This window comes from Coturnix japonica, chromosome 1 (genome assembly GCF_054131305.1).
Source record: "Coturnix japonica strain WE chromosome 1, WE-NBRP24, whole genome shotgun sequence".
In the NCBI taxonomy this organism is placed as follows: Eukaryota; Metazoa; Chordata; class Aves; order Galliformes; family Phasianidae; genus Coturnix; species Coturnix japonica.
In genome coordinates this window covers 119980929-120000077 of record NC_140663.1, presented here as the reverse complement: position 1 = coordinate 120000077, position 19149 = coordinate 119980929, and the positions used below count along the sequence as shown (strand labels likewise).

Genomic DNA, 19149 nt, shown 5'->3' with positions numbered 1-19149 from the left:
GCCCACGCTTAAGCAGTAATAAAAGGCTAGCACTCCCTGGTGTCTTTATGATAGATATACTGCCTCGATAGAAGTGTATCGATTTATGACTGATATGTGGACAGTGACCCTCAGTTAGAAGCTGGATTTGGATTTCAGCTGATCCAGGATGTATTCTTGTTTTTCCCCAGGAAAGCATTTACAGAAAATCTGCCAGTGTAAACAACATCCTTCCCCAAACCCATTATCAATGTTTTGCTGGTTTGTGATATAACACAGATAAGTGAGCCTGGGTAAAAAATACACAGTTGTGTGCTTAGTTAGGGTGTGTGGAATGTATGCATACTTAAATGGGCAGGAGGCAAACACCTCCTGAATGAGCCTTCCTGCTAATAAACATTTGTCACTGATATATGCATGCCTCAACTATGCTTAGTTACTGCATAAAACTGCTCTTACATTGTGGCAAACTACTGCTGATTTGTTGTAGTACTGGCAGAGGAGTCCCAGTCCAGAGATACTGATTAAATCTACCACATAAAATTGATAGGTCCTATGTTAGCAGTATCCAAAGAAGCTGGACACTAATAGCAAAGGAAGCCACTTCAGACCTCCAATAATAGCTAGGCAATACTGAATGCCAGTAAGCTATGCTCCATGCTTTTTAGTTAAAGAGATGTAGTATCAGTGCCAACTTCAGAAGGCTCAGCTCCATGGCAGTTTCAAATCACATCCTGATTTGAAGGAGATTTCTCTTATAGATCTGGTAGTTCAGAGCCCTTCTACTCCTGAAAACATACATGTGTTACCATCTAGGAGTTGGAGATTACACAGAATCAAGCAGAATCCGAATGTGTCCCAGTTTATGTGCATTCCTTATAGCTTCTTGTGAGATGGAATAACACATGAAGGTGTATAAAAATAATAACTTATAGTTTTCTCAACCTTTTAGACATGTTAATAACAAGAGGATTTTGTTGTTGTTGTTGTTTGTTTGTGTTGTTTTTAAGCTCATAGTAAGTTTTGTTCCCTTCCTTGAAAGAGTCTAGCACTACTATAATTGTAGGACATGTCCAATCTAACTGAGGTTTTTTTTTCCCTCTAAATCTGTTGTATTTTCAGGGTTATGTACATTCGTAGCAGTCTCAAGATATGTGGTACGCAGTGGGACTTATGAAGTGAATGACTGAGTGAGTGCCTGAGTGATTTATTGCTGCCTGCTCTGACAAGTTTCTGAGCAGAGAAATTTATTATGGATTCCAAGGTTTATGTCCTTGGATAAGATAGAAATGGTGCACAGAACTCCTTTCCCCTGCATCCCTTTTGTTCTTTCTCCTTCACACAGGCAAATCTCTGCAGCTTTCATGGTAGGTAAGCACACAAGTTTTAGAAAATACTCCCTATGTCTCTACACAAACAAAAACTAGCAAACATCTGAATCTTTTTACCCTTTATATAAATTTCCCTTGATAGTTCAGAAATGTGAAAAACTAAACTCAAGTTGTTTCTGAAGAATTTTCTTCTAGTGCCAAATAATTCACTCCTTAACCCCTGCATTGCTCTGAGGACAGCTGATAATCCTTAAGTGGGAATACTGAGCTCTACTTGGTCCATTTACCAGGATGAATAAGAAGAAAACAGTGGTTTATAAACAAGAGACCACCTCAGTGTGCTGAGAGGGCTTACCTATCTACACCCTTCCCTTTGAAAATCTTGTGAAAGAGGATTGTTTGGGACATACTTGTTATCCAGCTCTGAAGTGATTTTTGAATGTGTGTTTTTGGCTACACCAAAGGAACACTGCCTTATAAAGAACACTTTTGGGACAGACAATAAAGTGGAGAGCATCTCCAGCAGTAACAGCTGACCTGATCAGTCAGTCTTGCTCAAGGGCCATCCCTGAAGCACTCCAAACTCTTTACTTACAGGAATTAGAAAGTAATGAAATAGTCTGAAGACTTTCTGTCATTACAGTTTTGTACATGTCAAACAATGAGATGAATCATCTGGCCTATTCAGACATACATTAAGTGAGCATATGTTATTGTAGTCCTTATGTAGATGCGTGCAGCAGTGTTATGCAGAGCTACTGTGCAGCATGACAGCTCTTTCACAGCCTGCGTGTTGGACTGATCTGAACAGCCATGTAGCAGGCGGGTTTTCTTAGCACAGATATGCTGTGACATTGGCATAAATTCTAATGCATGGTATTAACATGTGAATTTGTCCTAGTGAATGGAAAGAAGAAAATCAACAATATGACTTGATACCAGTGTAGCAAACATGGTAGCACTGGCTTTAGATGCTCCAACTACTCCTGCTTAAAAATGTTCTATCAGAGTGGTTCTCCATTTGTGTTAATTTATCTCTCTGAGCTGAGGGAGACTGCTGTACTACTTTGGATACTCAAGTACCTTATTAAACTGTCTTGGTTATCTATATTTAGCACTGATTGGGCATTGTGTGAATAGGCTAATGCCAGAAAAACTATTTTATTAAGGTAGCTAGGATTCACATAAGCATCAGTAAGGGAGAAGAGGTATTCTGTCTGAAGGACAAAGCACAGGAATGAACAAGTAAGACACAAGAAGCAAAATACAGGCTGGAAATGAGAAGTGTGATCCATTGTGGAACTCCTGCCATGGGATAGCATAGATTCTAAAATTTTATAAAGATTCAAAACTGTTTGACAAATCATTAGGAGCATGGTAGCTAGTGAGCGTAAAGAGATGACTGTGTTAGTGGCTTCTATTTTGTGATTGTTGTTCTGAGGGAATTCAAGAATTTCAGATAAAGTACTTGGTTGAAGAAAAGCTGACGAGTTGATTGCAGAGAGGACCACTGACTATTCACTAGCAACTCCAATTTCACAAATGCTTCCGTGACCCTATGGCCAAGCTATTCAAAGGACATCTTTTCCATTAGAACTGCAATGCAACTGGTACACAGTTGACATCTACAGTTCTGATTTATCAGCAATTGTTGGGATTGTTGGGTGTTCTGGAATTTCACACTTTTACTTGTGCTCAACAACTGTTTGAGCTGATCATTTTTCAGCCCAGAAACAAACCTTCACCTCTTATCCCCATCCATGTGCACAAGATTATCCTTGATTCTTGACATGACTTAAGAATACAGAATATGACAGCTACAGCAGATGCAGTTATACTGAGATGCAGTGCAAAATGAAAGAAATAATCAGACTGTGTTAGTTAAAGTGGTTTTGTTGCTTTATTTTTCTTGCTGCTGTTCTGGCAATACTGCTTCTTTTAAAAAGCACATCATATTTAGGCAGTAGAGTTGGAGCTATTGTAGCAAATTTTATCTTTTCCTAGGTGAGAAGATCCACTGCTCCCAGTTTGACATTACTAAAGGATTAGTGCCAGGCAGAAAAAGGTGGGAATCCCTGGAATGCCATTCCTAGTGAAAACAATAGAATGTGAATATGAATGTTGATGAACAATCCAAGTGTTTTCAGTTCAGCTGAAAATAAGGGGAAGTAAATTTGCCAGCTACAGGTGGTTTGCTTGCTCAGTCAGGCCTTACAGCATGTACCTTTAGTCTCCTGAAAGTTCAAGAATTTTTTTAAGTGATTTACAAAGATATGTAAAAAATTGCAGCAAAATAGTTGGGAAACAAGAAAATCATTACAAAAAATCTAATGTGGTTCTTGAAAAAAATGATCCCTATTTTCTAAATATAAACATGGTTCAATCAAATGTTACCCCTTTGAACATGAAACCTCTTATGGATATGCAATTTAGATGATCAGTAAGTACTTTGAGCCACATGTTATTAATCTGCCAGAAGAACTGGCTGTCATCACCGCTTTTAATATGTTTCTTTATTATTCCTCCTAGCCTAGAAAATCAAATGCTGGTTTTGTGGTATAAGCTGTGCTTTGTTTCATCTCATGTGTCATCGGTAGAATCATTAATATAGTCTGAAGGAAGAATTTTCCTCCTGATATAGAACAGACCAGAGGGATCACAGCTTAATGTTTGTGTCTCAAGGGTAGTAGCATTAAAGATTCTGAGAAGGACTTGCGATGTGCAGAAGGAGCTTTAATACAAATGTGAACTTCCCATCTGTGCACTCTATAATGGGCTAAGCCATATCGTGGGGCACCAATGGAATTCTTGATTCAGATTTTGTGACAAGCATATTTTAGCTGTAGCAGTTTTTCTGTTCTGGGACAACTCAATGCATTTCTTAAGTTATAATAGATACTGAGTAAAGAATCTCCTTGCTTTTTTGAGCCTCCATCTCCTAGTCAAGCCAAGACTCATAATATTTTGCAAGATATTTGAATACTAATTTGCATCAAATTACTCCAATTGGTTGTACTATACCTCAGTGAAATTGGCCAAATTATTCTTGTTGTAAAAACATTCACTGTAAAGTCACACTTTCTAAATCTAACTTATGGTATATTCATGTCAAATTAGTGTGTATCATAAATATCAGTGTGATGCTAATCTTTCTTTTAGCTTTCTGCCTCACTGCATGAGGTATATCAGAGATACCTTGCCAAACATTTACAACTTCATGCTTCTACACCGATTCCAAGTTTATACAACACATTGTAGTACAAGCATGTTGGATTTAATCTGACATTGGCTCTGTATTTAGTCACCCATCAGAAAAGACATTGCATCTTCCCTGAGCTTGAGGGATGTTCAGTGCCTCATTGATCAGGGAGAGTTGGTGGCAAGTGGTAATTCATATATTGTCCCTTACTTTTCTGGGATGACCAGCTCTGAGTTAGGTTTGAAAAAGGAAACTGCAAGTCCCAGGAATCCCAGGTACAGTTTATCTTCCCAAAGCATCCAATCTTATTTCTCTAATTTTTTATTTATTTATTTATTTATTTCAAGTGATACAAATAGTGTGATACAAATGCAGAAAATGTTTCACAAGAATGAGGAAAATGTCTTTCATCTGGAAATGTAACGCAAAACAACATTCTACATATTGTATTATTGTTATTTACTTGTTTAGGAGTGTGGTATCTGGTTTGCAAATGAATCTGATCTGTATGGAGAGGCTGATCACCGCTCCTCAGCTCTTAGCAACCCTACTTTTTAACTTTAGACATAGAGAGATCACCTCTGTAACATAAGCAAACAATCACAATCCCTTGCATCACATTTTTTACATAAGAAAGAATGACTGTTTTTGGCAATTTGTAAGAAGCAATTGCATCACAGGACAATGAGAACAATGTGGGAACATTTCTGGAACAGCGATCTGATCTGTCTCGGTTACAGTCATAACAGCACCTTCTGCAAATAAAGAATTTTCTGTAAGCAAGATAAAATTGCCCCTTTCTGGGGGGTTTTGTTTCAACATCAGGACACACACTGAGTGGCTAGTATGGAGTTGCTTGTACAAGTCATAGTCAGAAGTGGATCCCAAACCCAAACTCCCAACAATGCTGTGCCTAGTTCTTTCTTGTTTGGGTTAAGGACAAGTTAACTTGTTCCTTGTAGGAACTTTCTTTCTGTACACACAGGTATTACCTGATATGCTCATTTGTAATTCTGTCATTCCACAGTGTTAGACTATTACAAATGCTGATGTAGCCACATGTATTTATTCCATAAAACATAAAAGTAGAACTCAAAGTAACCCACCAACAGGCAGCTTAAAAAAACCCGTCATATCTGTTTGCAATATTTCCCTTCTCCTGTCTCCTCTACATTTCCAAATGCAAGAGATGGACTTAGAAGCACACCCAGAAAGCTGAATTTGGGTTTTCTAATAGAATCATAGTGTGTTTTTGAATAACTGAATTTTCTATTTAGTTTTTGTATTGTTTTTATATTTCCATTTTCTATTTAGTTGTTGTAATGGTTGGATTTATTTTATTTTATTTTATTTTATTTTATTTTATTTTATCTTATTTTATTTTATTTTTTGTTAATTGGTTGCATCGTTATATTCTGGGGGCATTTCAGGGTCCATACTGAAGGTCATAGTGATGCATCTCCAAATGGTGAGGTCTGCTCAAGTTCACTGGTATCTTAAGGGAAATAAAGAACTATTACAGAATTGCTTCCAGGGGAAGCCATTTGGCACTTTGAGAGCCAAGAAGTACTGCACATCTGTCAGGAGAAGAAGAGATACCAAGCAAAATCATTAAGGAGGTGAGAAAGAACAAGTAGAGACCAGAATGGGCTCAGCCAGATAACTTTCACCTACATCACTGTGGTTTAACAAAAAGTGGGGACTATTGACTCTCTGATTAGACACACTTATCTAGAATCCAGACAGTGGTTTTACTTTTGCTGGGTTTGATGGACTAATGATAATGGGGTTAGTAGAGTCTATAGTGGATTCAATAAACAGCATGAAAACATCAAGTCCTCAGAGATGTAGTTCTTGTCAGTTCAGTTTACCTTTAACACAGCCTGGCAAAACAAAGTATCTTGGAAACATGAAAGTATTAAAAGACCACCCTTTTTTTGTTTATTGCTTCTGCTACTTCAAAATTAGCAGAAAAAGAAAAATCTATCACCAGGGTCCACAGAGCTAAGAGAGAGAAGGAATTAATGCAATAGTGCAGCTTTGAAAGTGGTGTTGTTATTATGTGCTAGAGGACAAAACGGAAAATGTCATTTGTATCTGCTCCCATTAGAAGGATGCTGGTGTCTGTCTGTCTGGATCCCTTGCTATGAGGGGCAGGTCTGTCTCCTTAGAAAGAAATTAACTTTATGTAATGGGCATGCTACAGAGCAGATAATAAAACTTCAGTCTTTTTTCATAGTTGGGTAATATACTGGGATTATGTTTCTTACCAAGAGAGAACCCTGCAGATAGGGAAACAATAAATAAGATTTAGATGGGAGGAAGCAGTAACAATTGAGACATCACCTTTAATGTTAACTTCATTTTAAAATGTTTTTATATTCTCCCATGTGATTTAGATTTTTGATTGATTCTTCTAATTTTTTCATAAAATGCTGCACTTTTGTATATCTAAATGCAGAGATTACTTCTGTGTAATGGGAATTGTTATGATTTAATTTTTAAGTTTGTCATGAATAGTAGATATTTATTATTTTTTCATACCGAGATTTGGAAGTTTTACCACTAGTCTGTTATAGCTCAGGAACTGTTGACTATCTCCCAAAACCTTTGCTCTAGTCATATGAAAGAATGCATATGGAGGCATCTAGATTGAACAAAAAGTGCACGCTTTCCTGAGGCAACTGGCCAGATCAGAGAGCTTGTGCAGAAAAAAAGCTGAGGCTCCATTCCATTGTTTTTTGCGTGAGTTTCTTTCCTAGGGAAACCAAGTCATTGTGGAGAGAGCTAGTTTGTGGATTGCGTAAGGTTTGATGGGAGTTAAGAGGTGTCTAGTGTGCATTTGCATCTAGGATCTCAGAAATTCTCCCAGATCTGCCAGCTGCTATGTAACTGCAAGCAGACTGTTTCCTTTCATCTGTTGCTTTAATTGCACTTGCAGCATTGTCTTTTGATGAGCACAGGTGACCTAGGTTAGCTGCATCTCTTCTCAGTCATTTCAGAGAGCATCAGTTTGAGAACATTCTGGTTAATGTCTGTTCTTTTCACTCCTGCAGCCTGATTGGATCTCTCTGATTCTTTCCTTTGGAAATACATCATTAAGGAAAAACCAGGAGCCTCATTAAAGTACATGTTATTATCAAAAAGTGAAATGAATTGAAATTCACAGTATTTAGGTGCCTCCATTAATATCTTTCTGTTTCTATTGTTAGCAATACAGGTTACTAGAAAACAACTTCAGAGCAGCTCTATGCCTTACACACCTTTCATACAAAGAAAAGATGAGTAAAGTTTCTGCCTGAGTCCCTTAGTTTAAGGCATTCTATGTCATTTCTCATGATACAGTGAAGCCTTCTAAATTCCTAATTGAAGATATGATTTCACTGGAACAGAAGAAAATCATGTGTGTGAAAGGAGTCCTTGATTTGTGGATGAACATCTTAGAAAAGAACATTAATCCTGATCTCACCATCTGCTTCAGCTTAGTCTTCAGTAAAAAGTAAGCAGCATAAGTACAACAACCTATAGAAAGAATCTCTTAATCTCTCTTACAGGTGTGAGTGAGAGAGGATGAGAAAACAGATATGTGGTAGCTTTCAATCTTTTCATTACTGGCAGGTACTCAGCTAATCTGCTTAGAGTAAAACAGAATGAAGCAAAATAAGGAACAAATTCTATTGCAAATCCTCTGGCACACAAACTGACAGCACTATAGCTTTTCTTAAGGTAATATAAATATTCACTTGTGGACTTGAGACATTTAGATGTTCCTCCCCTTTATATTAACTGATGTGACATTTGAAAGCACATTTCATATGATGAAACCTTAAAAAAAATATCTGGGAATACAGTCTAGATGGGTTGCCATGGTATAATCTGAATTCTAACTGCCATTTCAACTGATGAAGACCGAATGTCAGAGCTTAGGAGGAATTTTCGTAGAAGAGTGTCTTTCTTTTTTCCTTTGGGAAAGAGTTCTTCTTGTGAAATACAAACTTTTCTTTTTGAGAACTATTTTTTTTTTTTACCCTTTTGAAATATTTTAGGAGCTCTCGGTCCTCAACAGAAGGAAATATCTATTCTGTGACAGCCTGAGGCACCCTAGTATTGAATACTGAATGAGTGATGCTCAGTTTCAGATCTTTTCTGAAAAGGACAGTGGAAAGATTCTCCATTTACTTTTTTGATTTTGCTTGTAAGTGAGCTGATCACATAGTGGCTATTTTGCAGTTTTAAAATCACACTTAATTCTTATTTTTTCACTGCAGAATGTTCTATATAAAATATGTGTGTGTAATTTATTTCAAAATATAAGACCTAATGGGAATATAGTAGCTATTTTGCACTTACAGTACTTCTTATGCATTTTTCTGAAATGAAATAGGAATGCCACCTCATTTAAGAAAAAAAGAATGGGAACCATTTGGGGCAAATAGTGCTGTCCACTTTTCAATTCAGTAAGCTTCACCTTTTCAAGTTAAAAAGAAAAGAAAGTAGCAAGAAGTGCGTGCTTGTACCTCACAGTTATTTTCTTCCTATATTGACTGACTCCAAACAAAGCTACCGGACCACATGAGCAAGGAGAAGGTTGTCTGATAGCAGTGATTTTAAACAGAAGATAACTTTGTGATCTGGGTGGTGTATTTGTTCACAGCAGTTGTCTAAAAATAAACATTACAGTAAAACAACATTTCTTGCCTCTGGCAGCCGGAGAAGGCAGACAGAAACTCTTGGATAAAAGTCTTACAATTAGAAGGAAACGGAGATCCCTAACAATTTCATAACATAGTTTTTCCTTTATTTTTGTTCTCAGCACATTCCCCCAGCATCCAGACTTGAAATCTTTAAAGCTTTTCTTGTCCAACCTATACAAAACTGCAGAAAGGAAGATAAACGGCTGTTCCCAGCAACTTGCAGACCTCAGAGTTGTTTGAGGGATTTATACTGTAGTTTTACATTGATTTATGTGCAAAATACAGCAGTGTATATTATGTCAAGGCTTAGCAGAATTGGCAGCCAAAATCCTGGTCTGTGGTACTATCAGATTGAAGAAGTTAAGTGAGGTGAGACTATTCATTACTTGTATAGGATTTTCAGGAGGAAAACTCAGGTGATTATGTGATTCGAAATGACAGCTGCACGTTTATTTATAATCCTGTTCACTGTGATTCATTACACTCAAAGAAGTGTGTCTTTCTTAATGGCATATACCTAAACAACACCTGATCTCAATTCAGTGTCAACCCTGTCTTAAGCAGGAGATTGAAGAAGAGACTTCCCAACATGACCAATATGTGATCCTTTATGATATATCTTTTTCACACTCGAAACAAGATTTAAAGTATTAAATCTTCCTTATAAAGCAATATTTTCATATTTAAAGTAGTAAATCTACATTTGTGAAAACCATCTTTCCCTGTCTAATTTTAAAGGGAATCAATTTTCAGAGCTGGCTTTCTTAAGCAATCAAAAAAGAGGGGGTTGGGGGTTGGGGGTGGGGGAAGAGAGAAAATAAAAAAGAAAGAAAATTGTTGCATCTTGATATAATCAGTTTGTTTTTCTGGATGTAGGAGTGTTTATTCTATTAGAAACACTAAGGTTGTTTCTGTATATTTTAATTGTATGAGGTTATCACCAACAATTACTGGTATATTATTTGCAAATGGCAGACTTCTGTTGATCAAAAACCGGGATTCTGCTATAGACTTAATATAATCAAATAATGTTAAAAATCAAGCAGGTTATAGAATTTCCTTCAAACTTCATAAGGCTCTCTCCATCCTGTACAGATTCTAGGAACTGATTTTAACATCTTGGGTGTACTGTTCTCTTTTCCACCCATCATCTATTCGCATTCACACCACAACAATATGCAACAACTGACACAAATTCCAGCAGTTGTTTCCTCTCTGCTCAAATTAGACACTAATTCAGATTTTTTGGCATGTGTTGGGTATATGAGATATGTTTACACTCTTTTTTGGCATATAGTCAGTCCCAATAGAATCACTTCCCACCTTTCATCACTTTGTTTGGACTCTTCTATGAGTCTCTACCTTCTACATTATTTTTCTCTCTTTCTTTCTTTCTTTCTTCCTTCCTTCCTTCCTTCCTTCCTTCCTTCCTTCCTTCCTTCCTTCCTTCCTTCCTTCCTTCCTTCCTTCCTTCCTTCCTTCCTTCCTTCCTTCCTTCCTTCCTTCCTTCCTTCCTTCCTTCCTTCCTTCCTTCCTTCCTTCCTTCCTTCCTTCCTTCCTTCCTTCCTTCCTTCCTTCCTTCCTTCCTTCCTTCCTTCCTTCCTTCCTTCCTTCCTTCCTTCCTTCCTTCCTTCCTTCCTTCCTTCCTTCCTTCCTTCCTTCCTTCCTTCCTTCCTTCCTTCCTTCCTTCCTTCCTTCCTTCCTTCCTTCCTTCCTTCCTTCCTTCCTTCCTTCCTTCCTTCCTTCCTTCCTTCCTTCCTTTCTTTCTTTCTTTCTTTCTTTTTTCCTTCCATTTTTTTCTCCCATTCCTTATTCCTTCTTCCCTATTCTTTCTTCTCTTTTGCCCTTGTTCCTCTATCTCTCTGCTTTATTACCTTCATCTCAGAGTCTTCCACCCATGACTATTTACTCTCTCCGCTTTCCCAAACTTTCTGAGCCTTCTTGCATTGATTGGCTTTGGCCAGAATTCCCATCATCAGGGCCGGTGAGTCCCTTCCAGTTTCTTCCTTCTTTGGAGAGAAACAGAAAGGCGCTGAGAGTCTGAGATCCATCTGTGAAGCCATATGGCTTAACCTCAGAGAGTCTCCTGTTTGTAAGATCAGGGTGGCATCTAACATAGGAGCAGCAAATCTCAAGTGACACTCAGCTGGGCAATTAAAATTAGAGAGGGGGAATGAAAGAACTGAAAGAAACCAGAAAGATAAGTTTTAAGAACTTTGGAAACTTCTCATAACACAGATGTTGACTTAGGAGGAAATGGATAAACACACATGTGTTTGAAAAGAACAAGTCCAGAAAATAAAAGACAAAGCAAAACCCAGAGAAAAGCAGAAAATTCAGTATTATGAGTGAATTTCTGAATAAGGATTTCACAGTAACAAAAAGCCTGGAATTGAGAAGTACAGAGAGAAAGTAAAAAGGAGACTCAAACAAAAACAAAGTAAATATGTTTGGTGGCCCTGCCAGGCAGGGGGGTTGGAACTACATGATCCTTGAGGTCCTTTCCAACCCGGGTCATTCTGTGATTCTGTGAAATAAAAGAAGAAATAAAATGTATAATTACATTACTGTTCAGGAATAAAACACAAACAAACAAACAAACAAACAAACAAAAAGCCCAACATCTATCACAAGTTTTATAGTTTGTTTAAACTTCTTTCTAAATTCCATTTCATAAGGATCAGTTCGAAACAGCCACTGAAACAATCTGACCAGCTTTTGCAGTTCAGTAAAAAACCTCAGCACTTATCTTTCCGGTTATTTTCTTATCATATACTGTTGACTATTTTTTCTTCACTTTGATCAGAACTTGGAGTGAAAGTGATAAAATACACTAAGAGCATTCTCCTGGTATTTCTTAGATAAAGAAGACAGAGCACATCAGAAATTTATCACCGAAGCTTTTACATCTCTACGATTTCTGGACAATCGTGATAACTGAATGTAAGACAGAAATATTGTTCAGATAGACATGTACTTCTCAGTGATTATCAAGACAAAACCTTTTGAAATTCTGGAAAGAACCCATAACACGGATGACACAAACGACTTCATTTCCAAATCAGTTTTATCATTTTCATCTTAAAGTGTTTGTCTAATCCATTAAGTGTCATTATTTTTGTGGTTGACTTTTTTTTGTGGATGCTCAAGAAGCATTCTCTCCTTAGAGTATGACTTTCATTTCCAGCCCTGGAGAATATTTAGGCAGTCAGTATCATACTTACAGCAATTTTGCAACAATCAAAGTTACTACAGTTGTGTGAACAAATTCATACCGTAGCTGCATAATTGAGTCCATAGGATATACTGCAGTCACATTTATTCAGTAACATATGAAATGAGTACTGCTGATACATCTCAATCAAGTTGTTTCTCACAAATTCTTAAGTTTAATTTTAATGTAAAGAGAGACATTTATTTTGTATGTAAAACCAGAAATTGAACAGTAGTTTTGACTTACCACACATATACATTAAACCTTTCAGGTGATGTGAGATATAAAACCTGACATAGACCAGAGTTTGATATAAATTTCTGAGTCTTTTTTTTTTCCTACTTTCTTAGATGTTTTCTGATCTTATACTACTATGAATGGCCTGTAATGTTAAAGTGCACAGACCTATTTAAAAACACTGAGCAGAGACCTAACAAAATGCATATGAATGCACTGAGATTTTATAGATGTTATTATCTGCACTTTTATTTTTAGTAAAGGTAACTACATCAGCGTTAACCTATGGAACACTTAGCTTTAATGAAGACTTTGTATTCTCAGGGTTTGTGCTAAGGTAAATAAACATCTGATGTTTTTGCTGGTGTTATTACATCTCAGTGTTTTAGCTTGGGCAGCTGCGTTGCACTCTGATAGTGTAAGACATTTACAAGTATCTGTTAGCATACTGATGCCAGCAAGACTTCAGAATATTGGCTTGGATGAGGTAACATATATCATATTATGTTGCAAACCAACCCCAAATTCACATGCTGTAGTGACATAGAGATGGATCTAAGGAAGCTTAGAGCTGTAGATATCGTTTCAGTAGTATGCCACAGGCTTGATTCATTAATATATGAAGGAGTGTCACCAAATACCTAATACTCATAATTCTGAGTGGTGTAGGCACTAATGGATTACTTTGCTGTGCATTGCCAACACCAAATGCAATTAAGTTAACTAGAGGCCTCAAATTTTCACATGAGAGGGGACATTCTGGAGGATTTCTGTTCTCAGGAAGTCTTATTTTCAGTTTTCTGTCTGCAATTGTGAGGCTTGAAAAATTCATTTTAACCTCATTGTCTTTGGTATTTTAATTTCCTTAATATATTGAGTTTTCTTGTTATTAGGGAAGGGATGCTGTATTTTAGCCAGAAGAAAAACATCTCGTAAAATCAACATTTTTCTGTTGTCTCAGCCTAGGATTCCTCTCAATTTCTCTTCTGTCTACATGATATCTAGATTATCAAGACATTCCCATGTATGTACATTGCTCTGAAAGTAATGTCTCTTATTGATTCCCATGGAAACTACAACAGATACAAAGGACAAGAGAACACAGTTTGATAGAGCAAATTCTGGACTACAAAATGCTGTTTCACCATTAGCTACATCCACCAAAGATGAACAAGTGCCTGTATGCCACACTCTACACCAGCAGAGGTGACTCACTGCTTCACAGCTGCTACAACAGTGCCATTGCTAGGAAAATATTGCCCACACAGTCCATCTTTCATCAGTACAAACAGATGGAAATCTGAAGATTCCAAGTCCAAATTATACAGTAGATGTGGTAGGAAAATTCAGACAAGACTGGCAATGCACTCCATGGTTTTCAAACTGGCATGGGGCCTGACTTTATCATACTGCAAGAGAAAGGTTGTCTTCTTCTCTTGTCTGACTCTGGAACTTCGAGCCTTCAGCTTAGTCAGCATTTCTGTGTAGTAGTCAGAGTTTATTGTTCGTCTAGATTCCAAGAAATTCAGAAGGGTCACCTCTTTCCTATCCTCAAAGACATTGCCCACCACTTTACCCCCTGAGGACTGCATCTTGAACTTTTACTTCAGTGGGAATTCACATGGCCACTCCATGGACTGCCATTTTGACTCTAGTTCATTGTGATGACAGCACATCTTGTTACAGGTAATTATGCAATCCAGGAAACTGTATCCTTCAGCCTTGTATTTTTTCAATAGCTCCTGAAAAACTTGCACATGATGTTCTTTCTGTTCCTATGTGAGCATTTGTGGGGACCCACTTAGTGCAAACTTTGTGATATTAAGACATCACCACCATCATTTCCGATACACTGAAGATAATATTCAGCACTATACAGTGTCCTGGTCTTAATACACAGATTAAGATGCAGCTGATGCTCTTCATTTCATGGTGTGACAGCTCTGCTTGACTGTCCAGAATGTGGCTTGTCTTTTGTGTCACTGTCACTACTGCTGAAACATACTACCCTCTGCTTCACTGTGCTCACATCCACTGTCTGGTCTCTATCAACATTCACAAAGTATGAATGGATGCAATTTTTCTACATGCAGGAATTCAGTGACACACCTTTGCTTCATATGCACTTCCATATCAGGCACCATTCTGTTTGACTGCTGTTCTGCTGCCTTCTGTCACACAACAACAAAATGCAAAGAAATATTGTTAGGAAGGTTCAACCTCTACTGCTCTGCCATCAACATCTGATCATCAAAATCAGCCTCTGATATCGTGGCCCAACATAAACAAATAGAAGGCATTACTTTCAGAGCAGCTCTTGTATAATTGTATAACTTGATATGAATTACTGGCCTATTCATTAAGGAATTATCATGGGCTTGGCTGGGATAGAGTTGGTTTTCTTTGTAGAGGCTTGTATGGTGCTATATTTTGGGTTTTTGATGAAGGTGGCGGCGATAACACACCAATGTAGTAGTTATTGTAGATCAGTGCTTGCACAGGGTCAAGGACTTTTCCACTTCTTGTGCTGCTCTGCCTGTAGGGAAATAAAATTGTGCGTGTAGCTGAAGGGGGATGCAAATCAGCTGACCTCAACTGACCATAGAGATATCCCATACCATATGGTGTCATGCTGAGCAGTAAAACCTGTGAGAAAGAAGGAGGAATGGGGGATATTTGGAGTAAGAGCACATGTCATCTCAAGAAACTATTATGTGTGATGGACCCTGCTGTTCTGGGAATGGTTGAATGACTACCTACTGATGGGAAGTAGCAAACAAATTCCTTGTTTTGCTTTCATTTGTTTTGCTTGTGTGAGCTGCTTTTTGCTTTGCCTGGTGAACTGTGTTTATTTCAACCCATGAAATACTTTTACCTTTCTGATTCCCTCCCCCATCCCACCTGGGGAGCAGCTGTGGTACTGAGCTCCCTGCTCAAGTTAAACCACAATGGGAACATTTATAAACATGCTATTAAACATTTGAAAGCTGGTGGTGGCCTGAAATAAATCTGGGAGCCTGACTGTAGGTCAAACCATTTGTGAATTGCTAGGGTAGAATAATTTAAGTACCAGAATAAATACCTTTTGAGAGCAAAACTGATGATCTTGGTCACTGTAATTGTATTGGGATTACAGGGACAGAAAGAAACATCTTGCATGAGTGGAGCACTCAAATGGATAGATACAGGCCTTTCAGGAAAGAATCTATGAAGAGGAGCAGTATCTAGGTGAGGAGGAGAGGTTGCACTTCATATAAAGGAAAAGACTAAAATGCATTGAAGTTTACTTGGGAATGAGAGAGTTAAAGACAGTGGGATTGAAGTGGATGTTCGAATCCTAAGTAGGTGGACAAATCACAGCTCTTTCATCTTTTACATAGAGCTGCTTGGCATGATCCCATGAGAGGCTGTCCTGGATATCAAATGGGCTTAAGGACCCCCAGGGACACCCTCTTCAGGGGTGATCATTCAGTAAACCCCTACAATGGAAGTAGGGTCAGAGGAGATAAGAGTGATGAGCTCGGGTACGTAAGGATGTAAGGAATGAAAACCAATTATCACAAAGAAAGTTGAAGTTATGTTGACACAGAGAGGATTAGAGAATGACCTTTGTTTTGGATACATGGCTGTATGAGTGGGTCAGCAGGATGTAGTTTTGTAAACAGCCTTCCCAAAGATAATTAGTGGAGAGCAATGTTTTCCCGAGCTAGCCAAACCAGCTCAGGGGGTGGAGAAGTGTGTATGTGATTCAGCTCAACATAAACACTGAACAACTAGCAAAATGTACATTTAATAGAGTAAAGGGCATGAGGTGATTTTAACCTGTGCATTCTTTTCAGGTGACAGGGAAAGCTCAGGACCATTACAAGCATAGACTGACAACAGGAATCATGCTTTTATAGTGACTTAACTGTATATTGCACTTGCCATCTTGTGTTTGTGCTGTCATTTCAGTACATTCTTCTGACACTCCTAATAATCAAAAGCCTGCAGAATATCAAATGTGTACAGATGGGTAAATTTGATATTAAATGTCAAACCTTCATCATATGTAGTATCAAAAAGAACCTGGTCAGAGTCTAATGGACTCTTGCAAAAGAGTGCAAACGAACAGTCTGTGGGAAGTCAAACAAATGGGGTAGAAGGCCATCATGGATGAACGGGAAACTCTCAATCGAGAGCAAATGCAGAAAGAAAAAAGGGACTCAGAAGATGAAAGCAGGGTGAGCGTACCTGGGAGAAGTATAGAGATACTGCTGAAGCATGTACAAATTGAATAAGGAAAGCCAAAGTGCAACTAAACATGAAATGAGGAGATGAAGAAGTTTCTTCAGGTACACTGGCAGCAAAATAAAGGTTAAGACAAATGCGAGTCTCCTGCTCAACGGGACAATGTTACTAGTGATAAAAGGGCACTGAAAGAATTGAGGTACTCAGTGCCTTTTTTCCTCATTTGTTGCTAGTAAGGACTGTTCCCAGATCCCCAGGACAATTGACAGGGTCTGAACTTTGAAAGATCCACTTACACAAGCTGGATATATAACTCTATGAGAAGGTGAAATGAGGAGGACTTAATTGCAGCCTTCCAGTACTTAAAGGGAGCTTACAGACAAGAGACAGAGACTTTTTAGTTGGTCAGATAGGACAAGCGGGAATGGCTTTAAACTAAAAGAAAAGAGATATACGTTAGATATTAGGAAGAAATTCTTTACTTAGAAGGTGGTGAGACATTAGAGCAGACTGACAGCAGAAGCTGTGGTGCCCCATCCATGGAGGTGCTCAAGGCCAGGTTGATGGGGTCCTGGACAGCCTGAGCTGGTGGGGGGGCAGCCCTGTCCATGGAAAGGAATTGGAATCTGGTGGTCTTAAAGATCCCTTTCAAGCCAATGAATTTCATGATTCTGTCATCAAAACAGCTGAGGGAGCTTACCAATTAAATTGTAAAGAAAGTTTATGTCACCTTTTAAAGATCATGACGACTGAGGCAGATAACTGATGACCATTAAAAGGCAACATCATAAATATTTTCAAGAAGAATAATCCAGATAACTATAGGCCAGTAAGAATAGCCTTGGTGTCTTGGAAGATTGTGAAGCAAATTCTCCTTGAGGACATTTTCAGGCACAGGAAGGATAAGGTGATTAGCCAGATTCAGCATAGATTTATCAAGGTTAAATCATGCCTGACTAACCTGATTTACTTGTGCAGTGAGATGACTGGCCTTACAGGTAAGGAAAGAATACTGGATGTTGTATGAAACTTTGGCATGGTCTCCCATAGTATTCTTATAGCCACACTAGTGGAATATGGATTGGGTTTAAAAATAAATAAAAATTAATTAAAAAAAGAAGTAAATTATGTAGAATATTATCTTGGCTGCCTGCTCTACTGGTCAGTTGCTCAAAACTGATTGTCAGTTACCAGTGGCAACCCTTGAGGATTAGTATTGCCTTCTTCATGCCTTTATTAATAATCTGGAAGATAGGTCATCCTCAAGCTGGCTTTCCTCATACCAAACTGGGGAGACTAAGAGGAGTGGGTAGCAGTATGCAGAAGAACCTTAGACAATTTAAAGAAATTGAATGATAGAGACCTTATGAAGTTTTTGCTCAGGTCCAGGTAAATGACATTGGTTGCCTTCCCTTCGTTCACCAACGCCGTCGCTCCATCATAGAAGGCCACTAGATTAGATAAGCATGACCTTCCCCTGGTGAAGCCATGCTGGATGTCTTGGATCACGTGCTCGTTCTTTATGTGATCAAGCATGTTGTCCAGGAGGATCTGTTCCATAATCTTCCCAGGCACGGAGGTGAGACTCACCGGCCTGTAGTTCTCCGAGCCCTCCCTGCTTCCCTTCTTGTATATGTGAGTGACATGACCCTTCCTCCAGTCATCTGGGACCTCACCTGACAGCCACGACTTCTCAAATATGATGGAGAGCGGCTCAGCAACCACCTAAGCCAGCTCCTTCAGGACCCTGGGATGCGTGCCATCTGGCCCCATAGACTTGTATTCATTCAATCTAAGGAGGCACTCTAGGAATTGCTCTGCCCTTACAGTGGGGAGGGATTTACCTCCTTGGTCCCCACATAGAGGTTTGGGGAAGCAGGGCTTAGGGACTTGCTGATGACACCAAGCTGAGTGGTGCGGTCAATACGGTGGAAGGAAAGGATGCCATTCAGAGGGACCTCGACAGGCTGGAAAGCTGGGCTCAGGTGAACCTAATGAGGTTCAACACAGCAAAGTGCAAGGTTTTGCACTTGGGCCGGAAGAACCCCAGGCACCTGTACAGGCTGGGAGGAGTGGTCCTTGAGAGCAGCTCAGCTGAGAAGGACCTGGGGGTCCTGATGGATGAGAGATTTAACATGAGCCAGCAGTATGCTCTGGCAGCTCGGAAAGCAAATGGGATCCTGGGCTCCATCAGGAGAAGGGTGGTCAGCAGGGATAGGGAGGTGATTGTCCCTCTCTACTCTGCTCTTGTGAGGCCCCATCTGG

At 38.8% G+C, this 19149-nt stretch overlaps 1 protein-coding gene across 8 annotated transcripts in view; it reads left to right on the top strand.

Annotated features, from left to right (window-relative positions):
* Window positions 1-19149, top strand: part of GABRG3 (gamma-aminobutyric acid type A receptor subunit gamma3) — a 287168-nt gene that overhangs the window by 154807 nt on the left and 113212 nt on the right. The window contains exon 6 of one of the 8 annotated variants that reach the window (XM_085532659.1): window positions 13660-13739. The exons of the other annotated variants lie outside the window; for them this stretch is intronic. Coding sequence (XP_085388785.1) covers window positions 13660-13715 — 56 coding nt within the window. The 3' untranslated portion in view covers window positions 13716-13739. Of the gene's footprint in view, window positions 1-13659; window positions 13740-19149 lie in introns of those variants that run through there. 8 annotated transcript variants of the gene reach the window in all.